This window comes from Monodelphis domestica, chromosome 5 (genome assembly GCF_027887165.1).
Source record: "Monodelphis domestica isolate mMonDom1 chromosome 5, mMonDom1.pri, whole genome shotgun sequence".
Classification (NCBI taxonomy): Eukaryota; Metazoa; Chordata; class Mammalia; order Didelphimorphia; family Didelphidae; genus Monodelphis; species Monodelphis domestica.
The window spans coordinates 112,466,452-112,490,128 of NC_077231.1; the positions used below are offsets into that span (position 1 = coordinate 112,466,452).

Consider the following 23,677-nt stretch of genomic DNA (forward strand, 5'->3'; position numbering starts at 1 on the left):
ATCCTCAAAAGACAACCCTCAGGAATGTAATTGCCAAATTCAAGAACTTCCAAGCAAAGGAGAAAATATTACAAGAAGCTAGAAAGAAACAATTCAGATATCAAGGAGCACCAATCAGGATTACATAGGATCTGGCAGCCTCCACACTAAAAGATCACAAGGCTTAGAATAGGATATTCAGAAAGGCATGAGAATTGAGACTACAACCAAGGATCACCTACCCATCAATATTGACTATATACTTCCAGGGGAAAGTATGGGCATTTAACAAAACAGAAGCTACTTCCAAATATTTTTAAAGAAAAGACCAGAACTAAAGAGAAAATTTGACATTGAAATTCAAAAACCAAGAGAAACATGAAAAGGTAAATAAGAAAGAGAGGGGTCTTATTTTTTTGTTCTCCAAAGGGCCTCAAATAAGGCCAAATCGTTTATATTCCTATATGGAAAATGTTATTTGTAACTGTCAAAAATTGTATTTACTGGGGGGAAGCTGGATAGCTCAGTGGATTGAGAGTCAGGCTTAGAGACGGGAGGTCCTAGGTTCAAATCTGACCTCAGACACTTTCCTGTGTGACCTTGGGCAAGTCACTTAACCCCCATTGCTTAGCCCTTACTATTCTTCTGCCTTGGAGCCAATGCACAGTATTGATTCCAAGATAGAAGGTAAGGGTTAAAGAATGTATTTACTATTATAGTATTTAGAAGAATTAATTATCCATAGGTAGAGATTAGGGTACTAAGTGGTTTAAAATCATATATAAAAAAGAGAAGGAAGGAGGGGGGCAGAATGGTACCAAGAGAAACTTGATGAAATAAAAAAATTGGGATAACCTATACTACACAAAAAGGCACATGGGAGAGGGAAGGGAAGAATACAACTATAAGAAGGAGAGGAAGAGAGTGCTAAAATGTAATATGCAAACCTTATTCTCAGTGGAATCAATTCCAAGAGGAAAGAACATCTAGATCCACTGGGGTATTGAACTCTATCTTACCCTATAGGAAAGCTGAGAGGGGAAAACTAAGGGGAGAGTCAGGAGAGGGGATAAAAAAAATGGGGGGGGAAATTAATATTAAAAAAAACTAAAAAAAACAAAAAGGGGAATAAAAAGGGAGGGAGTGGAAAGGGGGTGGGTGGGGAAGGAAGTAATTCAAGAGGGGAGAGTATGGAGGGTAGCTTAAAAAGACCCCAAAAGAAAATTAAGAGAGGAATAAGAAGGGGGGGGAGAAAGGAAAGTAAATAAGGGTGGGGATTAGGGGGACTGATTAAAAACAGAATACTGGTGTAGAAGGAAATAATGAAAGAGGAAAGGTCAGGATAAGGAGAGAAAATCAAAATGTTGGGAAATACACAGATAATAATCATAACTTTGAATGTGAATGGGATGAACTCACCTGTAAAGTAGAAGCAAATAACAGTGGATCAGAAACCAAAGTCCTACGATATGTTATCTACAAGAAACACACATGAGAAAGGTAGATACACATAGGGTAAAAGTAAATAGATGCAAAATCTATTGGGCATCAACTTAGAAAAAGAAGACAGGAGTTACAATCATGATATTTGACAAAGCCAAAGTAAAAATAGATCTAGTTAAAAGAGATAGGGAAGGTAATTACATCCTTATAAAAGGCAGTATAGACAATGAGGAAATATCAGTACTCATCATATATGCACCAAATGGCATAGCATCCAGATTTCTAAAGGAGAAACTAGTGGAGCTCAAGGATGAAATAGATAGAAAAACTATACTAGTGGGAGACCTGAACCTTCCTCTATTTGAACTAGATAAATCAAACCAAAAAATAAATTAGAAAGAGGTAAGAGAAGTGAATGAAATCTTAGAAAAATTAGAGTTAGTAGATATGTGGAGAAAAATAAATAGGGACAAAAAGGAATACACCTTTTCAGCAACACATGGTTCATTCACAAAGATTGATCATATACTAGGGCATAAAAACATTGCAAACAAGTGCAAAAGAGAAGAAATAATAAATGCAACCTTTTCAGACCACAATGCAATAAAAATAATAATTAGTAAGGGTATATGGAGAGGCAAATCAAAAATTAATTGGAAATTAAATAATACGATTCTCCAAAATCTGTTAAAGAACAAATCATAAAACAATAATTTCATTGAAGAAAATTACAATGAAGAGACATCCTTTCAAAATCTATGGGGATGCAGCTAAAGCAGTACTTAGGGGGAAATTTATATCCTTGAGTTCATATATTAACAAATAAGAGGGGGCAGAGGTCAATGAATTGGGCATTATAAATAAAAATGGCAATCTAGGTGATATAGAGATATATAGAATATAGAGATGAAGGAAGGTAATGTGACATAAAGCTGAAAAGGGATAGGCTAGAGGTTTAAGGTCAAGCTTTGGAGGGAACCTACACAAAAGAATATAAGGATTGTCTAGTAATGAATGACATTGCTTGTTATCCCTTGCTCCTATTACTTGATGGACTCACCTACTTTTCAAGTCCTTTATCTCCTTAAGGATATACTACGTGCTATTTTTGGTGCACAATTCTTTATTGTTGATATGCTTCAGGATATACACAGACTATATACAAACTATTTGATAAAATAAAAATAAAAAAATATTTGTTAAAAAAAATTGATAAAATTTGATAAAAAAAAACAAAGAGCCCTACCAAATTCTTTTTTATGACACAAATATGGTGCTAATACCTAAGTCAAGAAGATCAAAAACAGAGAAAAAAAATTACAGATCAATCTTCTTAATGAACATAGATGCAAACATCTCATATAAAATACTAGCAAAGAGACTATCACAAGGATTATTCACTATGGCCAGGTGGGATTTATACCAAGAATGAAAGGCTGGTTTAATATTAGGAACACCATGTGCATAATTGACCTTATCAATAATCAAACAAACACAAATCACAAGATTATCTCAATATATGCAGAAAAAGACTTTGACAAAATACAACACCCATTCCTATTGAAAACACTAGAAAGCATAGGAATAAAAAGTCTTTACTTCAAAATAATAAGTATTATTTATTTAAACCCATTAGCAAGTATCATCTGCAATGGGGATAAATTAGATGTCTTCCCAATAAGATCAGGAGTGAAGCAAGGATGCTTCATCACTATTATTTAATATTGTACTAGCTTTATCAATTAGAAAAGAAAAAGAAATTGAAGGAATTAAAGTAGGCAATAGGGAAACTAAACTATCACTCTTTGTAGATGATATGATGGTATACTTAGAGAATCCTAGAAAATCAACTAAAGTACAAGTTGAAATAATTACTATTTTTAGCAAAGTTGGAAGATATAAAATAAACCCTCACAAATCCTCAGCATTTCCATGTATTTCCAACAAAATTCAGCAGAAAAAGTTAGAAAGAGAAACTCCATTTAAAATCACTCTAGACAATATAAAAGATTTGGCAATCTATCCAGACAAACACAGGAATTAAAACTGCTTGATTTCTATAAGAACTGGAAGGACCTACATGAACTGATGTGGAGTGAAATGAGGAGAACCAGAAGGACATTGTACACAGTAATTGAAACATTGTGGGACCATCTAATGTAATAGACTTTGCTACTAAAAGCAATGTAATGATCCAGGATAACTCTGAGGGATTTATGAGAAAGAATACTATCCACATCTAGAGAAAGAATTATGGGAGTAGAAATCCAGAAGAATACATATGATACATACAATTTATCACTTGTTTATATAGGTGTATGTTTTGGGGGTTTGGGTTTTTTAATTTTATTTTATTTAACTGATTAATTTAGAGTATTTTTCCAGGATTACAAAAATCATGTTCTTTCCCTCCCCTGCCCCCAACCCCCTCCCATAGCTGATACACAATTCCACTGGCTTTTACATATGCCATCGATCAAGACCTATTTCCATATAATTGATATTTGCACTAGGGTGATCATTTAGGGTCTATAATCCCAATCATATTGGGGTTTTTGTTTTAAAAGATTACTTTATTACAAAAATGAATAACATGGAAATAGGATTTGAATGATAATTTACATATAACCTAGTGAACTTGCTTGCCAACTTGGGGGGGGAGGGGAAAGGGAAGGGAAATAACAAGAATTATGTAACCATGGAAACAAAATTTTTAATTATAATATATATATATATATATATATAATATAATATATAAAATAAAGAGTTCAACCTAAAAAACAAAACAAACAAAACAAAATAAAGTAATTCTAGACAAAAATTGGGAATATATTTGTTAAGACAAATGCAGGAATTATATGAACATGATTACAAAACACTTTTCACACAAATTAAATTAAATTTAAATAATTGGAAAAGCATTAATTGCTCATGGGGGGCAGAGCTAATATAAGAAAAATGACAATCCTGCCTAAATTAATGTACTTATTCAGTGCCATACCCATCAAACTACCAAAAATCTATATTTTATAGAAACAGAAAAAATAATAACAAAATTCATCTGGAAGAATGAAAGGTTAAGAATATCAAGGGAACTAATGAAAAAAAAAAGTTTGAAGAATGGTTGGCCTAGTGGTATCAGATGTTAAACTACTATAAAGCAGTAATCCTCAAAACAATCTGGTACTGGCTAAGCAATAGAAGGGTGGATTAATGGAATTGATCTGGGTAAATGACCTCAGCAAACTAGTGTTTGATAAACCCAAAGATCCCAGCTTTGGGGTTAAGAGCTCATTATTTGACAAATCTGCTAGGAAAATTGGAAAATAGTATGGCAAAAATTTGGTTTAGATCAATATCTCACACTCTATTCTGATAATGTCAAAATGGGCATATGATTCAAACATAAAGAGTGATATTGTAAGGAAATTAGGGGAACATAGAATTTACCTGTCAGATCTGTGGAGAAGGAAAGAATTTATGACCAAACAAGAGAAAGAGAACATTATAAGATGTAAAATGAATAATTTTGATTTTATTAAATTACAAAGGTTTTGTAAAAGCAAAACCAATGCAACCAAGATTAGAAGAGAAGCAACAAACTGGGGAAAACTTTTTATAACAAATTTCTCTGATAAAGGTCTCATTTCTCAAATATATAAAGAACTAAGTCAAATTTATAAGAATCCAAGTGACTCCCCAATTGATAAATGTTTAATGAATATGAATAGACAGTTTTCATATGAAGAAATCAAAGCTATCAATCACCATATGAAAAAATGTTCTAAATTCCTCTTTATTAGAGAAATGCAAATTAAAACAAGGCTGAGATACCACCTCACAGCTATCATATTGACCATTATGACAATAAAAGAAAATAATAAATGTTGGAGAGAATGTGGCAAAATTGAGACACTAAGGCATTATTGGTGGAGCTGTGAATTGATCCAACCATTCTGGAGGACAATCTGGAATTATGCTCAAAGGGCTATAAAAGAATGCACTTTTGATCCAGTAATACCACTACTAGGCCTATATCCCAGAGACCAAAAAAAAAAGGGGGAAAGAACCTGTTTGTATAAAAATATTTATTGCTGTGCTTTTTGTGATGGCAAAGAATTGGAAACTAAAAGAATGTCTCTGAATTGAGAAATGGCTGAACAAATTGTGGTATATGATGATGATGGAATATTATTGTGCTATAGGGAATAATGAACAGGATGATTTGAGAAAGAACTGGAAAGACTTACATGAACTGATGTGGAGTGAAATAAGCAGAACCAGAAGAACATTGTACACAGTAACTGGAATATTGTGGGACGATCAAATGTGATAGACTTTGCTCCTAAGAGGAATACAACCATCCAGGTCAATTCTGAGGGATTTATGAAAAAGAATGCTATCCCACCTCCAGAGGAAGAACTTTTGGAGTACAAATGCAGATGAAAACCTGATTTATCACCTGTTTATTTGGCTGTATTTGGGGGGGGGGTTGGTTTTTTTTAAGATTATTCACTTATTCACTTAGAAAAATGAATGATATGGAAATATGTTTTACATGATAATACATGTATAACCCAGATTGAATTGCTTGTCAGCTCTGGGAGGAGGGGAGGAAAGAAAGGAGGGAGACAATATAAATCATATAACTTCAGAAAACTTATGTGGAATTTTGTTAATAAAATTAATTTGAAAAAAAAATGTGAGAAATCAAATGATATCACAAAAGATATCTTTGATTTCACTAAGGAAAAATGATCTCATGTTTAAGGATAGAGAGAAATTGTAGGCTTGAAAAGAGAATGAAAAAGATTTAGACCAATCCTGAGAATTTAGATTGTGAACTGATAAGAACAAAATAAAAGGATTTTCGAGTAGCAAAAAAAAGTTAAAGAACAAAAATATTCATATTCTGGGACCCCAAAATTTCACTGCTAGGCCTGTTCTCCAAGGAGAAACAAAGACTGAAAGCTGCAGTACACACCAAGATATTCATTCAGTAATCTTGTTGCAGCAAAGAATGAGAAATAAAGTAGATGTCCATCAACTGGGGAATAATTCAGCAAATTATGGTAAATAATTTAGTTCTTTATATATTTGAAAAATAAGACCTTTATCAGAGAAATTTGCAATAAAAATTTTCCCCCATTTTGTTGTTTCCCTTCTAATCTTGGTTGCATTGGTTTTGTCCAATATAACTACATAATGAGGTACTGTTGGATGTTGTTGAAAGAAGTCAGTAGCTGAGTTAGACACTGGGCAAGCATTCAATAAGAGCTTGCTACATATCAGGAATTGTGCTAAGTGCTAGGAATACAAAGGAATGACAAAAAAACAAACAAACAAAAATAGGGTCCCTGCCTTCAAGGAACTCACATTTTAATGGTAGAGAAAATGTATAGAATTTGTTGTTAAATTGTATTGAACTCTTCCTGATGTCATTTGGGGTCTTCTTGGCAGAGATATGGGGAGTGGTTTGCCATTTCCTTCTCCAGCTCATTTTATAGATAAAGAAACAGAGGCTAGCAGGGTTAAGCGATTTGCCCAGGGTCACACAGCTAATAAGTATCTGAGGCTGCATTCAAACATAGGAAGATGAGTCTTCCTGACTCTAGACCCAGCAATCTGTTCACTGTGCCAGCTAGCTAGCTGCTCTTATATATGATTAAGAACATACAAATTATATATATTGTAAATTGGAGTAAATTTCAGAAGGAAAGCAACCAGTAAAAATTCATGGAATTGGGAAATCAAGCATGAAATAGGAAGAGGAACAAGTAGGCCAGAAGAGGATATGTAGGAAAGCAAAGTAGAAGAAGCCTAGAGAGATAGGCAGGGGCCAGTTTGTGAAGGGCTTTACACTTTAAGCAGAAGGCGTCATCTCTAATGGTTTCCAGACCAATAAGTTCTTTGAGCATGTGCATGTTGGGATCCTACATTTGGAAGTTCCTGATGACAAGGAATAAACTGCCTGAATTTCCTCTTTAGCATGTGTAGACATTGTTTCTGGTCTTCTTACCTCGTGTAGAAGTAGGAGACTTTTGATTGACTATTGAGTTGGAACTGACAACGCTTCCAAAAGGCACTAACGGGATAATTTTGGTCTGTATTTCCTGACTGGTTGTGTTCAAATGAGAAACCAAAGATACCATTTGCCTTTGGAGAGAGAGAGACAGAGAGAGACAGAGAGACAGAGACAGAGACAGAGAGATAGAGAGACAGAGAGAGAGAGAGAAAGAGAGAGAGACAGAGAGAGAGAGAGACAGAGAGGGGGAGAGAGAGGGAGACAGAGACAGAGAGAGAGACAGAGAGAGAGAGAGGGAGAGGGAGAGGGAGAGGGAAAGGGAGAGGGAGAGGGAGAGGGAGAGAAAGGATTCAGAGACAAAGAGTGAGAGATAAAGAGACAGAGACAGAGATAGAGACAGAGACATAGAGAGAGAGGGAAAAGGAGAATGAATTTGCTAGCATCAGTAGCCTACTCTCTCCACTCAAATAAAAATGAGCCTTGTCAATGGGTTCGAATCAAGAACACATGTGATACCTAGTGGAATCCCGTGTCGGCTATGGGGGGTGGGGGGGAGGAAAAGAAAATGATCTTTGTCTTTAATGAATAATGCTTGGAAATGATCAAATAAAATATTATTTTTTAAAAATGAGCCTTGTAATTATAAGCCTCTGTTCTTCTATTGCATTTTTTTTTCTTGCTTGATTTTAGGTTTAGGCATATCAGAGTAGGTTAAAAGTTTGTGAACTTCAAAAGGTCAGGAGAATGAGCCATTAGAGATTTCAGAGCTGTAGTACACACTGGAATTTGTTGACACTTAAGTCCAGTGAGGAACAAAGTCCTGAGCCATCTGCTTGACCCAGCATTTGAATCCAAGGATGCCATAAGGGAGTGACTGACTCATCTATCATTCAGTAGTGAATTTGTTAGCATAAATGCTATTCAGAACTGTCTTTAAGTTTGAACACACTCTCCAGGGACCAGTGGCACAGGGGAGAGTGTATGCCTTGATGTTGCAGGGAAATATTTGTACTTCTATTTTAATTATATATTTTTAGTAAATATCCTTTTTAAAAGCAAATTGATATTAATTGGCTAAATGAACTGGGATGCTAATCTCTTATAATTTATATTGGGAAAGATCTAACAGAATGGGAAACTGAGTCAATAATATTACAGAAGAACCTTATTACACCTTGGGAGTGCCCCTAAAGCTCTGAAGGTGAAGAGGTGGACCACCACACTCTGGAGAATGTGACCTACTAGTGTATGTGTGTATTGGGAATAGGTAGGGTGTATTGAGAGAATAATTCCAGAGCCTTGATGATCCTGAACATAATAGGGAACCTTAAGAGCTAATTGTGCTAAGTTGGTCCAGTACATATATATATGTATATATGTATATTCTGAAGCATGGTTTCTGTGTAGTCCACTAACCTTTCATTTCTTTAGTTCCTAAATCTCTATTAGATTTTGTAATATTTTTCACTGTTCTATCCTGACTTCTGTAATGAAGTATTGAAGTTTATGCTGATTTTGTTTGGAAAGGTTTTTTTGAAGCACTTATAATATTATGTATCTCATTAGCTGATTTTATTTTATTTCTCAATTTGTAGTAACTGGAACAAAGTGGAGGTTTTTGTTATTTTTTTTTTTTGCAGGGGGAAAGCTATGTGTTCTGTTTTTAGTTTAATTATAAAAGAGATAGGCATTGTGTAATTGGAAATCTGTTACCCAAAAATTACATTTCCTGGGAGTCCACTGATTTCCTGTCGTTACATACTTCCTGTAGACAGGGGATATTAGCCAGTGGGTTGGCTGGCCTCAGCTTCTTTGGCTTCCTGGCAAGGATCATAAGCACAGGGGTTTTGAACTGACTGATTAGCCATGGGCAAGAGGTTGTTTTTTTTTTGGCATCTCTTTTATTCCTTTATTTTTAATGATCATTAATAAAGCTCTTAAAATATATTTTTATTATTTGAGATTAATTTTAATTTTTACATTTTTGGTGACCAGAAGTTGGAGAAAAGAATTCTCAGTTTTGTTTTTTTTTTTAAAACCCTACCTTCCGTCTTTGAGTCAATACTGTGTATTGGCTCCAAGGCAGAAGAGTGGTAAGGGATAGGCAATGGGGGTGAAGTGACTTGCCCAGGGTCACACAAATGGGAAGTGTCTGAGGCTAGATTTGAATCTAGGACCTCCCATCTCTAGGTCTAGCTCTCAATCCACTGAGCTACCCAGCTTCCCCCAAGAATTCTCAATTTTTTAAGATAGCCTAGATAAAAATTTTTAAGCCATGTTTATCCTGCCACGGCTTTTCACACACCCCTCCACCCCCTTCACAAGAGAACTCCGAACTCTCTACCAGAGCTGCTACCCTCCTCCTGCCAGTTTGTTTATTTCCCCAATTTTGTGGAACTCTCTACTGGCTCAGCTGCTTTAGTTTGAGGGACTTATCCCAGGACTCTTGGCAGAGAAGAGATAAGCCACTTCTCTCACCCATCTGCTTGAGCCAGCGTTCCTCACTGCCTTTTTTCAGAGCTGCTGCCAATCCTACTTCTGTTCCTGATACTGCCTGCTCCTGCTCCTGCTCCTGCTCCTGGACCTCCTCCTGATCTCCTGATTCTCTGGTCCCGATCCAGACCCTGACCACTGTTGTTGGTCCTGTTGGGCTGCTGGTTGCTGCCACTGTGAAGCTAGGAGTCCTTGGAGCTGCTCTCTGGGCAGCTGGTAAAAACTGGGGCTTCTTCCTAGCCTTTTACCTCATAGGGGAAGGGGAAGGAAGTTTACTTTTCCAAACAGGAAGTAAAAGTGCAAGCGAGACACACTTTGTGAAAGAGCAGTGCATTACTAATTTCAAACAGCTACCAGTTTTAGGATGTTTTTTCCTTCCTACCATTCCTGGGTGCACCGATCCTTTCAATTATCTTGCCTGAGATTCAGGGGAGAAATTAATCTTCTTACAACCCCTTGCCATTTGGGCCTGCCCAGTCTCTCAAATTCATCCAGTTTGGAATTCCTCCAAACCATGCCCAGTGAAGAATTCTCCCTCACTATGGGAGATCCCAGAGCTCTGACAAAATGAATCTGAATAGTGAATGAACTTTAAAGAGACTGGAAGTGAAAATTTTAAGTCTTTTCAGACTCCATTGTTTTATGAAGTCTCTGTATTTTAGTGTATTTTGCTGATTGTTTTGTTTATGATTTAATTTTGTTATTTTAAGTTCATAGATTAATCTGATCAATACTATTCTGTTATACTGAATCATTTTAATTTACTGTGCTTTAAGTATTAGATATATTGTTACCTTTCCCCTATAACTATACTGAACAAAATATCATTCAAGCCCATAAAAACAGGGTTTTTTTCCATTTTGGCTTTGTTAAGTATCTCATAGAGGATGGATGGACTCCATCAACCTGGCTAACAACTTCTGAAAAATTTAATAAGCTAAATATCTCAAACTGATTTTAAGGGGTCTTCAGACATGATTTGTAGTTTTTTTTCTTCAATAGCTCTTACTGATCATTTTGCCTGCCTCTGAGTTATTTGGAATAAGAGGTAAAGGGTCCATTTTAGTAGCTGAAGTGAAGTGCAATTATATCCCCACCTCTTCAGTTGTAAAAATGTGATTAGATGGGACATAACAGTCTATATACCAAAGGAGCTGGGAAGTTGTACTTAGGGCATGGTACCCCTGAATGACTCCCAAGAGGGAGCATCTCCCATTTGTAACTCTTCATCTTATTCTACCCTTCTACCAGAATGATCTAGATTCTTAGTGAAATTTTTTTAAACCCAACATCAACAGTACAGAGGTTTGTTTGTTTTGTTTTTTTTTTCCCTAGACTCCTCTGCCACGTTTTTGTAGTGATGGCAGTAGTAGATTAAAAAAAATATCTCAGCCAAGGTTGAAAGATTGCTACACCTGAAAATCTTGTGAAAAGTATCCATTAGTTTCTAAGGTTTTTATTTTTTTAATGTCACACAGCAGACTTATGTGAATCCTAATGATAGTGGGTTTGTTTTCTATTGTAATTAAATAGGTTATTATAACTTTGGGGATTTTGATACTTCTTGAATGTGTATTACATGCTGTACTACTGTTCTTTATTTAAAAAAACTGTTACTTTGTAAAAAAACCATTTGCACTCACACAGTGGATCATGACCAAGTTTGAAATGGAATGGATCTCATTCTTTGGGTGAGAAACCTTTGTAGTCTACTTTTTCTTAGATGACACTGTGTCAATGATTGTAAGCTATATGTTTTTGATTTTTAAAACTTTTTTATTATTGTTTTTGCTTGCATGTGCAATATACTATTTCAGTTTTATTTTTTCTCTCCTTTTTGTATTTGAGGCATATCACCACTATTGAGAAGATTTTCTTTAACTTTTTTGATCCTGTAGCAATATGTTTAAAATACATTTCCCCTAATGCCAATGCATACCCCAAAAGCTTTAGACTATAAAAATGATGCCATTGATTCTTTAGAAAATTATGGGACTTTCCTTAATGATTCTGATTCCAGCAGAAGGGAATATAAAAAGAGGACAGTACCAAAGAAGCACAAAACTACTTGCATAGTGGCAATCGAGCACAAGGTCAAAGAGACCAAACCAATCCTACATGGATTGATGACATTCTGTGCAGAGAGCAAGGATTTGATCATGTGTGAGACTTGAGGTTGCATCTGTTTAACATGTGTTAAATGCAGGTCTTCCTTGTACCACACACTCTATATCAAATACATAACATTGGTTATTCTGGCTCCATCCTGGCTCCCATTTGGTGCTATAAACTTTGTCCCTTGTCTGTCTTTCATAGTGCGGCAAACTTTCTGTAGTCTTGGCTACTGATTGGGTAAATGCATAATTGCTTAAATCACTTTAATTGGGCCCAGATTCAAGGACCTGTTATAGATCTATTTTCCCTTACTTAGAATTTTTACACATAAGACTTTGATATTCTATATTTCATCCAGAAGTTATTTTTTCTCTTTTATTTGGATTTTTTGATTTTTTTTTTATTTCTATTGCTAATTGATTCATATACCTCATAACTCAGCCATGCATTCCTAAGTAATCCCTGTGTTTTTCAACATCCTCTTCGGGGGGTAATGTATTATTATTCTAAAATGCAAAGTTTAAATTCTTTTTGAGAGTAATGTTAGGATAAGAAACATGCTACCAGGGGGTAGCTGGGTAGCTCAGTGGATTGAGAGTCAGGCCTAGAGATGGGAGGTCCTAGGTTCAAATCTGGCCTCAGATACTTCCTAGCTGTGTGACCCTGGGCAAGTCACTTGACTCCCATTGCCTAGCCTTTACCACTCTTTCTGCCTTGGAGCCAATACACAGTATTTACTCCAAGAAGGAAGGTAAGGGTTTAAAAAAAAGAAGAAAAGAAACATGCTACCTCTTTGCATCCAGAAAGTGAACTGTTTGGAGAAGGCACCATGAAAATGCCTGCACAGACATCACGTTCCTTTGGAATGTGGTGATTTGAACTGTGAGTGGTTGAATGCATTTGTTCTTATATGTATACTCTTATGCTGAAGGGGACTGCCACCAACTGGCTTTTTGTCAATGCGCCTAGCAATCATGGGTTTGTTCTTTTCCCTTTTATTCCCAAATTACTATGATTTAAAAGTTGATTATGGTAAATGATCAAATTGGGGAGATTAGTCCCCCAAAATGATCATCAGGGGGAAATGTGTAATTGGAAATCTATTATCCCAAAACTACATTTCCTGGGAGCCCACTGACTTCCCATTGTTATGTAGTTCCAGTAGACAGGGGATATTAGACAGTGAGTTGGCTGACCTCAGTTTCTTTGGCTTCCTGGCAAGGATGGTAAGCGTGGGGGTTTTGAACTGGCTGATTAGCCATGGGCACGTGGTTTTTTTTTTATTTTGTATCCCTTTGATTCCTTTATTTCTAATGATCATTAAGAAATCTCTTAAATATATTTTTATTATTTGAGATTAATTTTAATTTTTATAGCATATTAATTTGACATTTTATACATGAATATCTAAATTTGTGGAGGATTCCATATCTATTGGTTTCTTCATTCTTTTTAAAATATAAAATAAATCTTTTACATCAGAGGGTTATTTATTTCATTTTATGTCAGAACCCTAGTCCACCTGAAGCTGCCCCAATCAGATTAAAATGTAATTGGGAATTGTTTAATAAAATAAATAAAAATACAATACAAAATAGATGCTATTTGTGGTTTTCTAAGTCAATACATGGCCCACAGCAATCCATTTCTTTTTTAGTTTGAGACACTGTTGTCTATCACATTGAGATTTTTTTTTCCTTTCTCAATGATATCTGAACATGTAGATTTTTTTTCAGATATTAACCAATGTAGGCATATATAATCACTTTCTATATATTTAAATATTTTGGTATCAGCTAACCTCAAGGGCTATGAAATACTTAGAAAAAATGTTACCCAAATTAAACTGGGGCCTCACTTAAGAATGGCAATCTTTTTTCTTCTCCCTAATTTTCTTTTGCAATATTTCTAATATGGAAATATGTTTTGCATTGTTGAGCATGTATAATCAATATGAAATTGCTTGACTTCTCAAGGAGGGAAGAGGAAAAGGAAGAAAAGGAAGAATTTAGAGCTCAAAATTCTAAAAAACATCAAAAATATTTACATGTAATTGAAAGAATTAAAACAAGAAAAGTTTCTAATGTAAAAAAACCTCCAAAATGATGAAAAAAGATCACCACATTCAGCCCTGCTGAATAAGCACAATTCTATATGGGGATGTGTGGGATTGTGTTTAGAGAACCCAAGTGCTATTCTATCAATGTTGCATATTTTTGCTATATTAGAGCCAAGTAAACCTAATTTTGTCAACTGTCCTATGACCTACACATGCTTCATTTTATCCCATCATTGAACTTGATTTAACAGGATGCTGTCATCAGGCCTGCCTGTAAACACCATGCAACTAATCAGTCTTTGAAATACAGATGAAGAAGTCCAAAGCCATTTGTATTGGGCCCAGTATTCACCATATACAAGGTGTCAATAATAGTGTGCTCCAAGGTGAGGATCTCATCAGTCAGTTACTCCCTGTAAATGGATCAGCCACCAGGGTCATTATGGCATGTGCACCTTGTGCAATCACTCTGACACATGAAACCAGGAATGAATCTGTGAAAGCGGGATCCTTTGTACCAAATTCCTCTTCTCCAGTGCTCAGAGCATAGAAATTTGTTGATTGTCTTTGGAATCTTGTCTTCAAATAGCTGAGTAACTCAGTCAAAGGGACTATTGACAGTAATATTGAAATACAAGATCGGATTGGTATTTGTTGTGGTTGACTTGACTGGGATTCATAGTGAAGGTAGTGGTTGGAAGATTCAATGTCTGATAGAGAAAAGTTCCCTCCCCCAACTCCTCCACACAGATTTAGAAAATTTACCAGCCTGAAATCTGATGGGGAAAGCCAAGGAAAAGTCACAAGTAAGTAATTTTCCAACCCAAGTCAGCATGGGGAGATAGAGATATCGACAGACCTGGGATGGGATCCGGTGATGAGCACGCTAGTGTCCAGGGAGAGTTTGTGAAGTGGGGCAAGAAAAGGTTCCAGAACCAGATAGTCAATACCTTAGCGACGGGTGAGAACTGTAAGTTTTGTTGGCCAATGCTGAGTAATGTGGTCAAAGATTCAGGCTGACTGAGGGGCTCTGCCCTTTCCCTCCTTTTCCCTCCCACTCCCAGATCTCAGGCCTTAGGAGGCATAAAAAGAAAAGAGTAAGTAGCAGCAGGACAGCTCAGAATTCCAGCCTCTAGATCAGTCTGAAGCCTACAGAGGAATAACCAAGGTAGGAATCCTAGGCCAAAGGGAAGCTTATAGTTCTGTCACTGAATCAGCAGAGCTTCTCAGTCACTACGAGTGGCTAAGTCTAGCAGCAGGCTACTGTTGGCAGATTTTTGCTGGTTCTGTCTGTTATTAGGTAGTGATTCTAAGGCAGAAGAGTAGTAAGGAATAAGCAGTGGCAGGGTAAGTGATTTGCCCCAGGTCACACAGTTAGGAAGTTTATGAGAGCAGCTTTGAACCCAGTTTCTCCCATCTCCAGGTCTGGCTCTCTATCCACTCTGCTACCTAACTGTCCCTATGAGTGTATAATTTAAAAAAGAAAAAGAAAAGTCACAGACTGTGGTGAAAAATTTTCACATCAATATAGTACTCCAAACTAAAAAATAGGTTTATTGAGAGAAAGCCCACCTCAAAATAAAGCCAGACCCTGATCCCATCAGAACCAGAGACCCTGAACCTTAGGAGATGGTCTTTTTTATAGAGAAAAATCTTAGGACATAGTGACAGTGATAAAGATGTGAAAATATTTCACGTAGGCTGTACTTAATTAGTGATGCAACTGCTGATTAATCAAGTGATTATAAAAGATCACTTTGGGTGGTAACTTAAGGCTATTATTATTGCTGATCTTTTAGAAGCCTTTACACTCTTGGTGTCTTTTACTGACAATATTAGGAGCAGCAGTTTAGAGAAACAAGAGGGGCCCTCCTCCTGGATGACTGTCTTGGGCTTTCACCCCAAGCAGGCCTCCACCCCTTGAGTTTCTTGTGCTTATATCCAAGGCAAGGTGTGGTGGACTTGGTAGTAACTTTTTGGTTTTAGGCCCAAGATCAAAAAGATGTAAACAAGATTTGATACCACCTTAAACTACAACTTTCTTAGCTAATCCTGATAATTTTTATAAGGTAATAATCATAAAGGTTAATACTATTATAATCATAACAGGGGGTAGGGAGTTTCACACTCACAGGACATGGGAAATGGAGTGTCATGTTTGAGGGAATTTACAAAAAAATTTATAATATGGCTCAGCTGTAGACAATGATTGTCTCTCTAATTCTAATAAGCCTTTCTTAAAGTATTTTCTAGGCATATTTATATAAATCCTGAGTCCATCTTGGTAGGCTGATTCCCATCTATCTATGCATCCTATAGTTATTTTGAATGGGTTTTCTCTATTTTTAAAAAGTAATACTTAGATATGTTGATAATTCTGTTTTTTTATTTCATATCCAGACATTTTACTGAAGGTGTTAATTGTCTCATTGATTCTGAGAGATTAAAAAAAAATAAATCATTATACTATCTACAGATGGCGATACTAATAATATTTTATGGTATAAATTGTTAGTATGTTTTTTTATTCTTTTAATTGTATTCACTTCTCTAATTATTAGTGAACAGTGCTAGTTCTTTTTTTTTTTTAAACCCTTACCTTCCTTCTTGGAGTCAATACTGTGTATTGGCTCCAAGGCAGAAGATTGGTAAGGGCTAGGCAGCAATGGGGGTCAAGTGACTTGACCAGGGTCACACAGCTGGGAAGTATCTGAGGCCAGATTTGAACCTAGGACCTCCCATCTCTAGGACTGGTTCTCAATCCACTGAGCTACCCAGCTGCCCCCAACAGTCCTAGTTCTATCAAATAAGGAATATCCTTGCTTTCCACCCTCCCAAACTTTTTGGTACAGTTTTCAATTTTTCTCCATTGCAATACCACTAGTTCTTATATCAGATAGATGATTTTGATTATATTAAACAGTGACCCTTTCATGTCTGCTTTTTAGGATTTAAAAATTAAATGAAGTTTATTTTGTCTGTTGTTTCTGAATCTATTGATATAGTCTTACTTTGGGACATTTTTATGACCAATTATGTTGTTTCCCTAATCTTGAACCATCCTTCCATATTTAGTATAAACTCAACTTGATCAGAATGAATAATTTCTCAGATACGCTGCTATATTCTCTTTGCTAATATATATATGTATATATATATATATTTTTTTAAACCTTTTTGCTAGGCTTGGTAGTCAAGAAGTACCAAGTTCAAATTTGACCCCAGGTGCTAGTAAATTGTGTGGAACTAGGCAAGATACTCTGTTTGCTCCAGTTTCCTCAACTATAAAATGGGGATAACGTTACTTAAGCATCTATGTTTCAGGGTTGTTGTAAGGATCAAACAAGATTAGCGCAATACCTTGAACAAAATAGGTGCTACATACATTTTTATCCCCTTCCTTTTCTTTTCCCTTTTTGGCATCAATATTCATTATTAATATTGGTATATAATTCTGTTTCTATGCTATCTCTCTCTCTGGCTTGTGTACAAAGACCATATATGTCTGTCAGAGAAAGAATTCCAGATTAGATGAATTTGTGAATCGAATCTAGTATGGAATTTTTTATATTTTTACTTGCTCATAACCACTTCCCCATAGTTTTCTAAAGCTTCATATTCCTTAGTATTTCAATACATCTATGATTTCATTAATATAGGCAATCCCTTTAATGATGCACAATTCTTCCACTCCAGCCCATCCTATATGTCTTTTGTTTATGTCTTCTCATAAATTTTCTCAAGGATCCCGCCTGAACTATTTGTTCGGGACCATCTTCTTGCACTCTTCACATTGCAGGGTTACTAGTGGTGGATTGTTCATTGATTATCACTCATTCTCCTAACATGACCAGCCCATCTTTTTTTTTTCTGGTCATGTTTTTATGACATTCTTTACACTACTTTTCCATAATTCATCATTTATAATTTGTTGAAGGATTCTCATGATTATGATGCACTTTTCTATTGCCCTTTAGGTGATCAACAACTTACATTTTTGGAGGCTACCTATATAGTTGTTGTTGATCAGTTGTTCAGTCATGTCTTACTCTTTGTGTGATCCTATGGCCCATAGCATGCCAACACTGTCTCTGTAATTTTCTTGGCAAGGATATCAGTGTTTTGCCATTTCCTTCTACAGTGGATTAAAGCAAAGAGAGGTGGAGTGCCTTGCCTAAAGTCACATAGCTAGTAGTAAGCACTTGAGGCCTATTTTGAACTCAGGTCTTTCTGACTCCAGACACAGTGCTCTATCTAGCGAGCTACCTAATTGCCTACATATATGGTATCTCATATTAAAACCAAACAATAGCACAGGAAAAATGTTAGTGTTAAATATATGAGCCTTTGCTTTAGGGAAAAGTGTGGGATTAATAAAAGAACTGCATATTTGAAATGTCCCCTTCTGTTCTTTTTTTCAGTTCTGAGCACAGCTCATCATCCATTTGCAGTGTTTGGTGAAGATATATGTATTGGTGTTTCATGACTTCCAGCATTGAATATCAAAATCTCTGGAGAACTGAGGTTAAGGATCACCAGAAAGGAAGGGTTATAATCTGCACAATTAGAGGGCCATTTTTTTTTAATGGACAAATTCACTCCTCCACAGGAGTACCAGTTATTTCCCATCTTTCTACATCTTGAGAGAGGTGAGGCAGAGCATAGGGGAAACCAATTAAGAGGTTCTGTGAGCGAATGCCATTAAGGACAGCGATGATGAAAACACATTCTGTTCATGATATGGCATGGTCTTAACTGCTGCAAAAAGAATTCTTTAATTTAGTGAGTTGCCATGGGAATGAAATTAAACCAAATGGGTGGGAGCAAAGGGTTGAGTTAAACTGGGACAGCTAGGTGGTGCAGGGAATAGAGTGCTTGGAGTCAATAAGACCCTAGTTAACAGCTTCAGACCATACTGTGTGATCCTAGGCAAGTCACTTAACCTTGTTCACCTCAGTTTCCTCATCTGTAAAATGAGCTGGAAAAAGAAAGAGCAAACCTCTTTAGTATTTTTGCCAAGAAAACTCCAAAATGAGGTCATGAAAAAAGGACATGACTTAAACATTAAACTGGCATTTTTATATATATATATACACATATATATGTATATGTGTATATATATATATATATATACACACACACACATATATGTATATATATATATATATATATATATATATATATATATATATATATATACATATATATATATATATATATATATATTTGGGGGGCGCTTAAAGTGCGATGATGTGGCCTAGGAAGCAGCAGTGAAAACTCGGGTATGGAGAAGGCAATGATGTCAAACTCACTGTCATTGGGTCAGGGTAGATGAACTCTACTGAAGCCATTTTTACACAAAGAAGGAAATGGAACCTGTGAGCGGAAGCAAAACCTTTACCCTCTGGGGGATTACACATTCCTCCGCGCCGGAAGAACGCGGCGTCTTTTTTCCGCTTTTTCCCTCTGTCCAATATTACTCTGATTCCTTGTAGCTCTCCCCCGTCTTTCCCAAAGTTGGGGTGGGTGGATTAGAGTGCCCTCTAGGTGGGCGAGGGCGAAACCCCCCATACCACGGAGGAGATGAGCACTGCGAGTAAGAGGCCTTTAAGGGAGCGGTGGAAGGATCCACATCTCTCTCCGTCCGCAGTTGGCGGAGGGATCTGACATCGCTTCAACTTCCGGGAGCGTCCGTGGGGGCTCGAGAGGAAAAAGGCCCTAAAGAAACAATAACAAACAGGAGGAGGAGGAGGAAGTGCTACGACTCCATCTGGCCGACGCGGTCTTGCCGGACTATGAGCTTCATTCTCTGCTGGGGAACCTGAAAGGACCCGCCTGGGCTCCTGCTGCCCCGTTTTCCCTGACTCCTCTCCTCGCCCACATCCCGGGGTGGAGGTCTCCTCAGTGTGGCCATGGCGGGCGCTGGGCCGGGGGGCTACGCTGCAGAGTTCGTGCCGCCCCCGGAGTGCCCAGTCTTTGAGCCTAGCTGGGAGGAGTTCACCGACCCGCTCAGCTTTATCGGACGAATCCGGCCCCTGGCCGAGAAAACCGGAATTTGCAAGATCCGACCTCCCAAGGTACGGGGGTGGGATTTTCTGCTCTTTACCTCAGTTTCCCCAGCCTTGAATCTCAGGTTTCGGGGTAGTGGAGCCTTCGGCGCTCGGCCACTTTGTTTCTTCGTGGGGCAGAATTATCTGTTTTTTTTGGGAGTGGGGCTGTTGTGATCCCCACTCCCCCACAGCAGTCTCATCCAGATGGAAGGGGCGCCCTGGGATGCTGACAGGGCCCGGGGGTGGGGTGGGGGTAGAGGAGGGCGGGGCAGCCCCATCTGCGCCGCTTTGTTGTTGTCGCCTTCCGAGCACCCTCTCCCTGGTTCGATTTAAACTTGCTCCAAGTGCTTTCCCAGTCCTCCATCTCGGGGTTTGGCCTTGTGGATGTCTTAACGAGGCGTGGGTACACTTTGTGCTGTCTCCTAGGACAAGTGACACAGTGCTGGTTACAGCTGCATCGAAGGGGCATTGCCAAGAATGAGGCAGGGAGTCGCCGCTTGACCCTTTAAACCTAAGGGAGGAAGAGCTATTAGTGTCAGTAGTTGCTGTTTTGAATGAAGGAAAACGTTCCGTTCTTTCTTAGATTCCAGATATTATGTTGCCGCTTTCTCTGATTTATGTATCTTTTTTTTTTTCCTGCGGAACTCAGTCTGAAAACGCCTTATACTCTTAGTATGTAAGAAAAAGGGGATTAGGACGTAAAAAAGCGGGGATTAGCAGTAGTAGTAAGGGCGGGGGGACGACAGGTATTTACAGTCTGAACTGAAACGCAGGGGTCACAGAAAGTGCTCAAGGTCAAATAGCAAGTTGGTAACTGAAGTTGTTTTAGAATCCAGGTCTTCCCGGCTTTTATTTTATCCACTGGACCCTATGGTTTGCTGAATGGCTTGGATCAAGATGACCATTTTGATGAAGTGTTAGGCACTATTAATGATGTTTAAAAAATATCTAAAAATACATTTGAAAAGAACTTAGAAAAATAAAATCAATGCAGAAGGTGAAAAAACCCCCAGATAATTGCTATCATGAAAGATTTTCCCATTCTACAAAGCTTTCACTTAATTAGTATACAGAATTTCCGCCAAGAGGAGGGATTGTATTTATTATTACTTTGATATAAAGGCAATCTGGTGTAGTGGATAGTGTTGGGCTTGAGGCAGGAAGAACTGTTATCTATGTTGTCCATAGCTACTACCTTTGTGACCTTGAGCTAGTCATTTAACCTCTATGAACTTTAGGCCGATCTCTAGGACTTTTTAGCCAGTGACTAGGCATCTAACTGCAGTGGTATGGAGAGAGTTCCTGGATCAAGGGTTCCTCTTACACTCACAGATCCTTTCTGATATACTTGTATTACAGTAATTATTTGACATAAAAAGTCAAAAACGCTTTCCATACAAGAGTTTCTTTGGAGATTTTTGGGAAAAGCTGTAATTCTTAAAAAGTTGAAATAATAAAGTTAATTGTTACTTTCTAGATCTTTATTAAAAAAACTTGCAAATAATTTTAGGTTAATGTGGGCAGATTTATAAAGTTTACAATATTGGATAGTCACTACTTTTTCATTCTTTTTCCTTTCCAGTTTTTTAAGTGGCTTTACCATTAGGTTTGCCAAATTAAGTTCAAGGCCTTGTCCCCAAATTCACTTAAAAGTTTATTCTGCAAAAAAAAAAAATCTTAAAATGTTATCCCATTTCACAAATGCAACTACTTTGATCTAGACGTTATGGTCACTTTTTTGTGTGTTCTTTCATACGGAACATTGTTGTTATAAAATATTTAAGTGACCTGATACTAGCCATATAATCACATATGTATGACATTCTCTCCTTTTGATAGATTTTGATTCTTAGTTACTGGGACAATGCAAGTGTATCAAAATACAAATACTTCACAAATTTTAATTTTATTATTTGACCTATTTGGTTGCTTCTATATTCCACTTTTCTTTCTAGTTAGGCCTAAAGGGAAAAGGTTTTGTTGAAAATAAGCCTTTATTATACTTAACTTGCTTGAGAAAGATTCTTTATGAGGAAGAATATAAGAAAGGTCTGTTGATGATTTTTGATAAATGATATTTTTATTTTATGTTAATTGAATGGTTGAATATCATTTGGCTTAATGTCTTCATGGTTTGTGTCAATTCCTTAAATTGTGGGGGTACATTTCTTGTTTGTGTATTAAATATTAAAACATTAATCTTTCTCATTTAGGACTGGCAGCCTCCATTTGCATGTGAAGTAAAAAGCTTTCGTTTCACTCCTCGAGTCCAGCGTTTAAATGAACTTGAAGTAAGTGTATCATTTAGTTTTTATACTTAAGGAGCCATTTTTTCCTGTTCCATTTCTTTTTCTTCATTTCTTTAGGAGGGAAATTTCAAAAGCGTATGTAAGTCTCGTTTAGGAGAGGCAGTGTAGTAGGGTGCAGCTGGCAAAGGTATCAGGATGACCTGCGTTTGAGTTCTGCCTTTGATTTCTCCTGGGCTATAAAATCTTGGACAAATCATCTAACCTTTTAGTGCCTCAAATAACTCTCTGAGTAAGTTGCAGATCAAGTGGTGATCTCTATTAGTAGAGGAAATTAACTGTACTGTTGAAATAATAGGTTCCATACTCTGCCTTCACCCCTACCCCATGCTAATGTTTCAGATTACTGCCAAGAAGAATTAACTGAGGCATAAAGGTTTTGTCTGATTTTTATTTATATGTTGCCTAAATAAGCTACATCAACTTTTGTACTTAATGAATAAAAAATGAACTGTAATCATGGTTTATAATAGTGAGGGGCAGCAAGTGCTAAGCTTTGAGAATTCTGTGCCAGTAAAATACAAGCTAACTTTTCCTCCTACATCATTTTATTCCCAAGTATAATGTTGTTAGTGAATCTTCACAGAAATCATTAGATTTGGTCTGTGTAAAGCAGATTATGAAGATTAATAATTTTATAGGTAACTTTTTTGTTTCTCAGATTTGTCATAATTTCTGAATTGTTCTTCCTTCTCTTTTGTTTTCCAAGTTGTAAGCTTCATTTCTCCCTCATTCCACATATCAAATCAGTTGTCAAATCTTGCCATCTTACCTCCACTTTCTTGCATCTGATTTTTTTCCCCACATAGGTACTAGTTCAGTTTAAGTTCACATCTCTTCTCTTCTGGAGTGTTGCAGAGGCCTCCTATTTTGTCCTCCTGCCCCAAATTTCTTTCATCCCAATCCGTTCTCAACATAGTGGCCAGAGTGGTTTTTCTTGGGCATGGATAGGATTATGTCATGCCTCTATTCAGTAAATTGCGATAGTTCCCAACTGTCTGTTGGATCAAAAATGAACTACTCCGGTTGTCTTTTAAAACTCTACAACCTGATATCTCTCACTCTTCTTTCTGCACTATACAGTCCAACAAAACTGGCTTTTTCTCTGTACCTAATCCATGGCACCCACTGTAGACCCCTATTTATGACATGGATTCTGTCCTCACCTCTGCCTCCTAGACTCTTTAAGATATACTTCAGATACTGC

At 36.9% G+C, this 23,677-nt stretch overlaps 1 protein-coding gene and 1 long non-coding RNA gene across 7 annotated transcripts in view; both read left to right on the forward strand.

The window, feature by feature from the left end:
• LOC103103799 (uncharacterized) overlaps positions 1–19,209 on the forward strand; it is a 28,637-nt gene extending 9,428 nt beyond the window's left edge. The window contains exons 2-3 of the long non-coding RNA XR_472714.3: positions 14,366–14,500; positions 18,536–19,209. This is a non-coding gene — a long non-coding RNA (uncharacterized LOC103103799). The remainder of the gene's footprint in view (positions 1–14,365; positions 14,501–18,535) is intronic.
• A 324-nt stretch (positions 19,210–19,533) lies between these two features.
• The window catches only part of KDM5A (lysine demethylase 5A), a 133,195-nt gene continuing 129,051 nt past the window's right edge, over positions 19,534–23,677 (forward strand). For 3 of the 6 annotated variants that reach the window (XM_007503792.3, XM_016425964.2, XM_007503791.3), the window contains exons 1-2: positions 19,534–20,191; positions 22,378–22,455. In XM_007503792.3, the coding sequence (XP_007503854.1) occupies positions 20,027–20,191; positions 22,378–22,455 (243 nt within the window). In that variant the 5' untranslated portion in view covers positions 19,534–20,026. The remainder of the gene's footprint in view (positions 20,192–22,377; positions 22,456–23,677) is intronic. The other 3 variants (XM_016425965.2, XM_016425966.2, XM_001373078.4) reach the window with 2 other exon arrangements.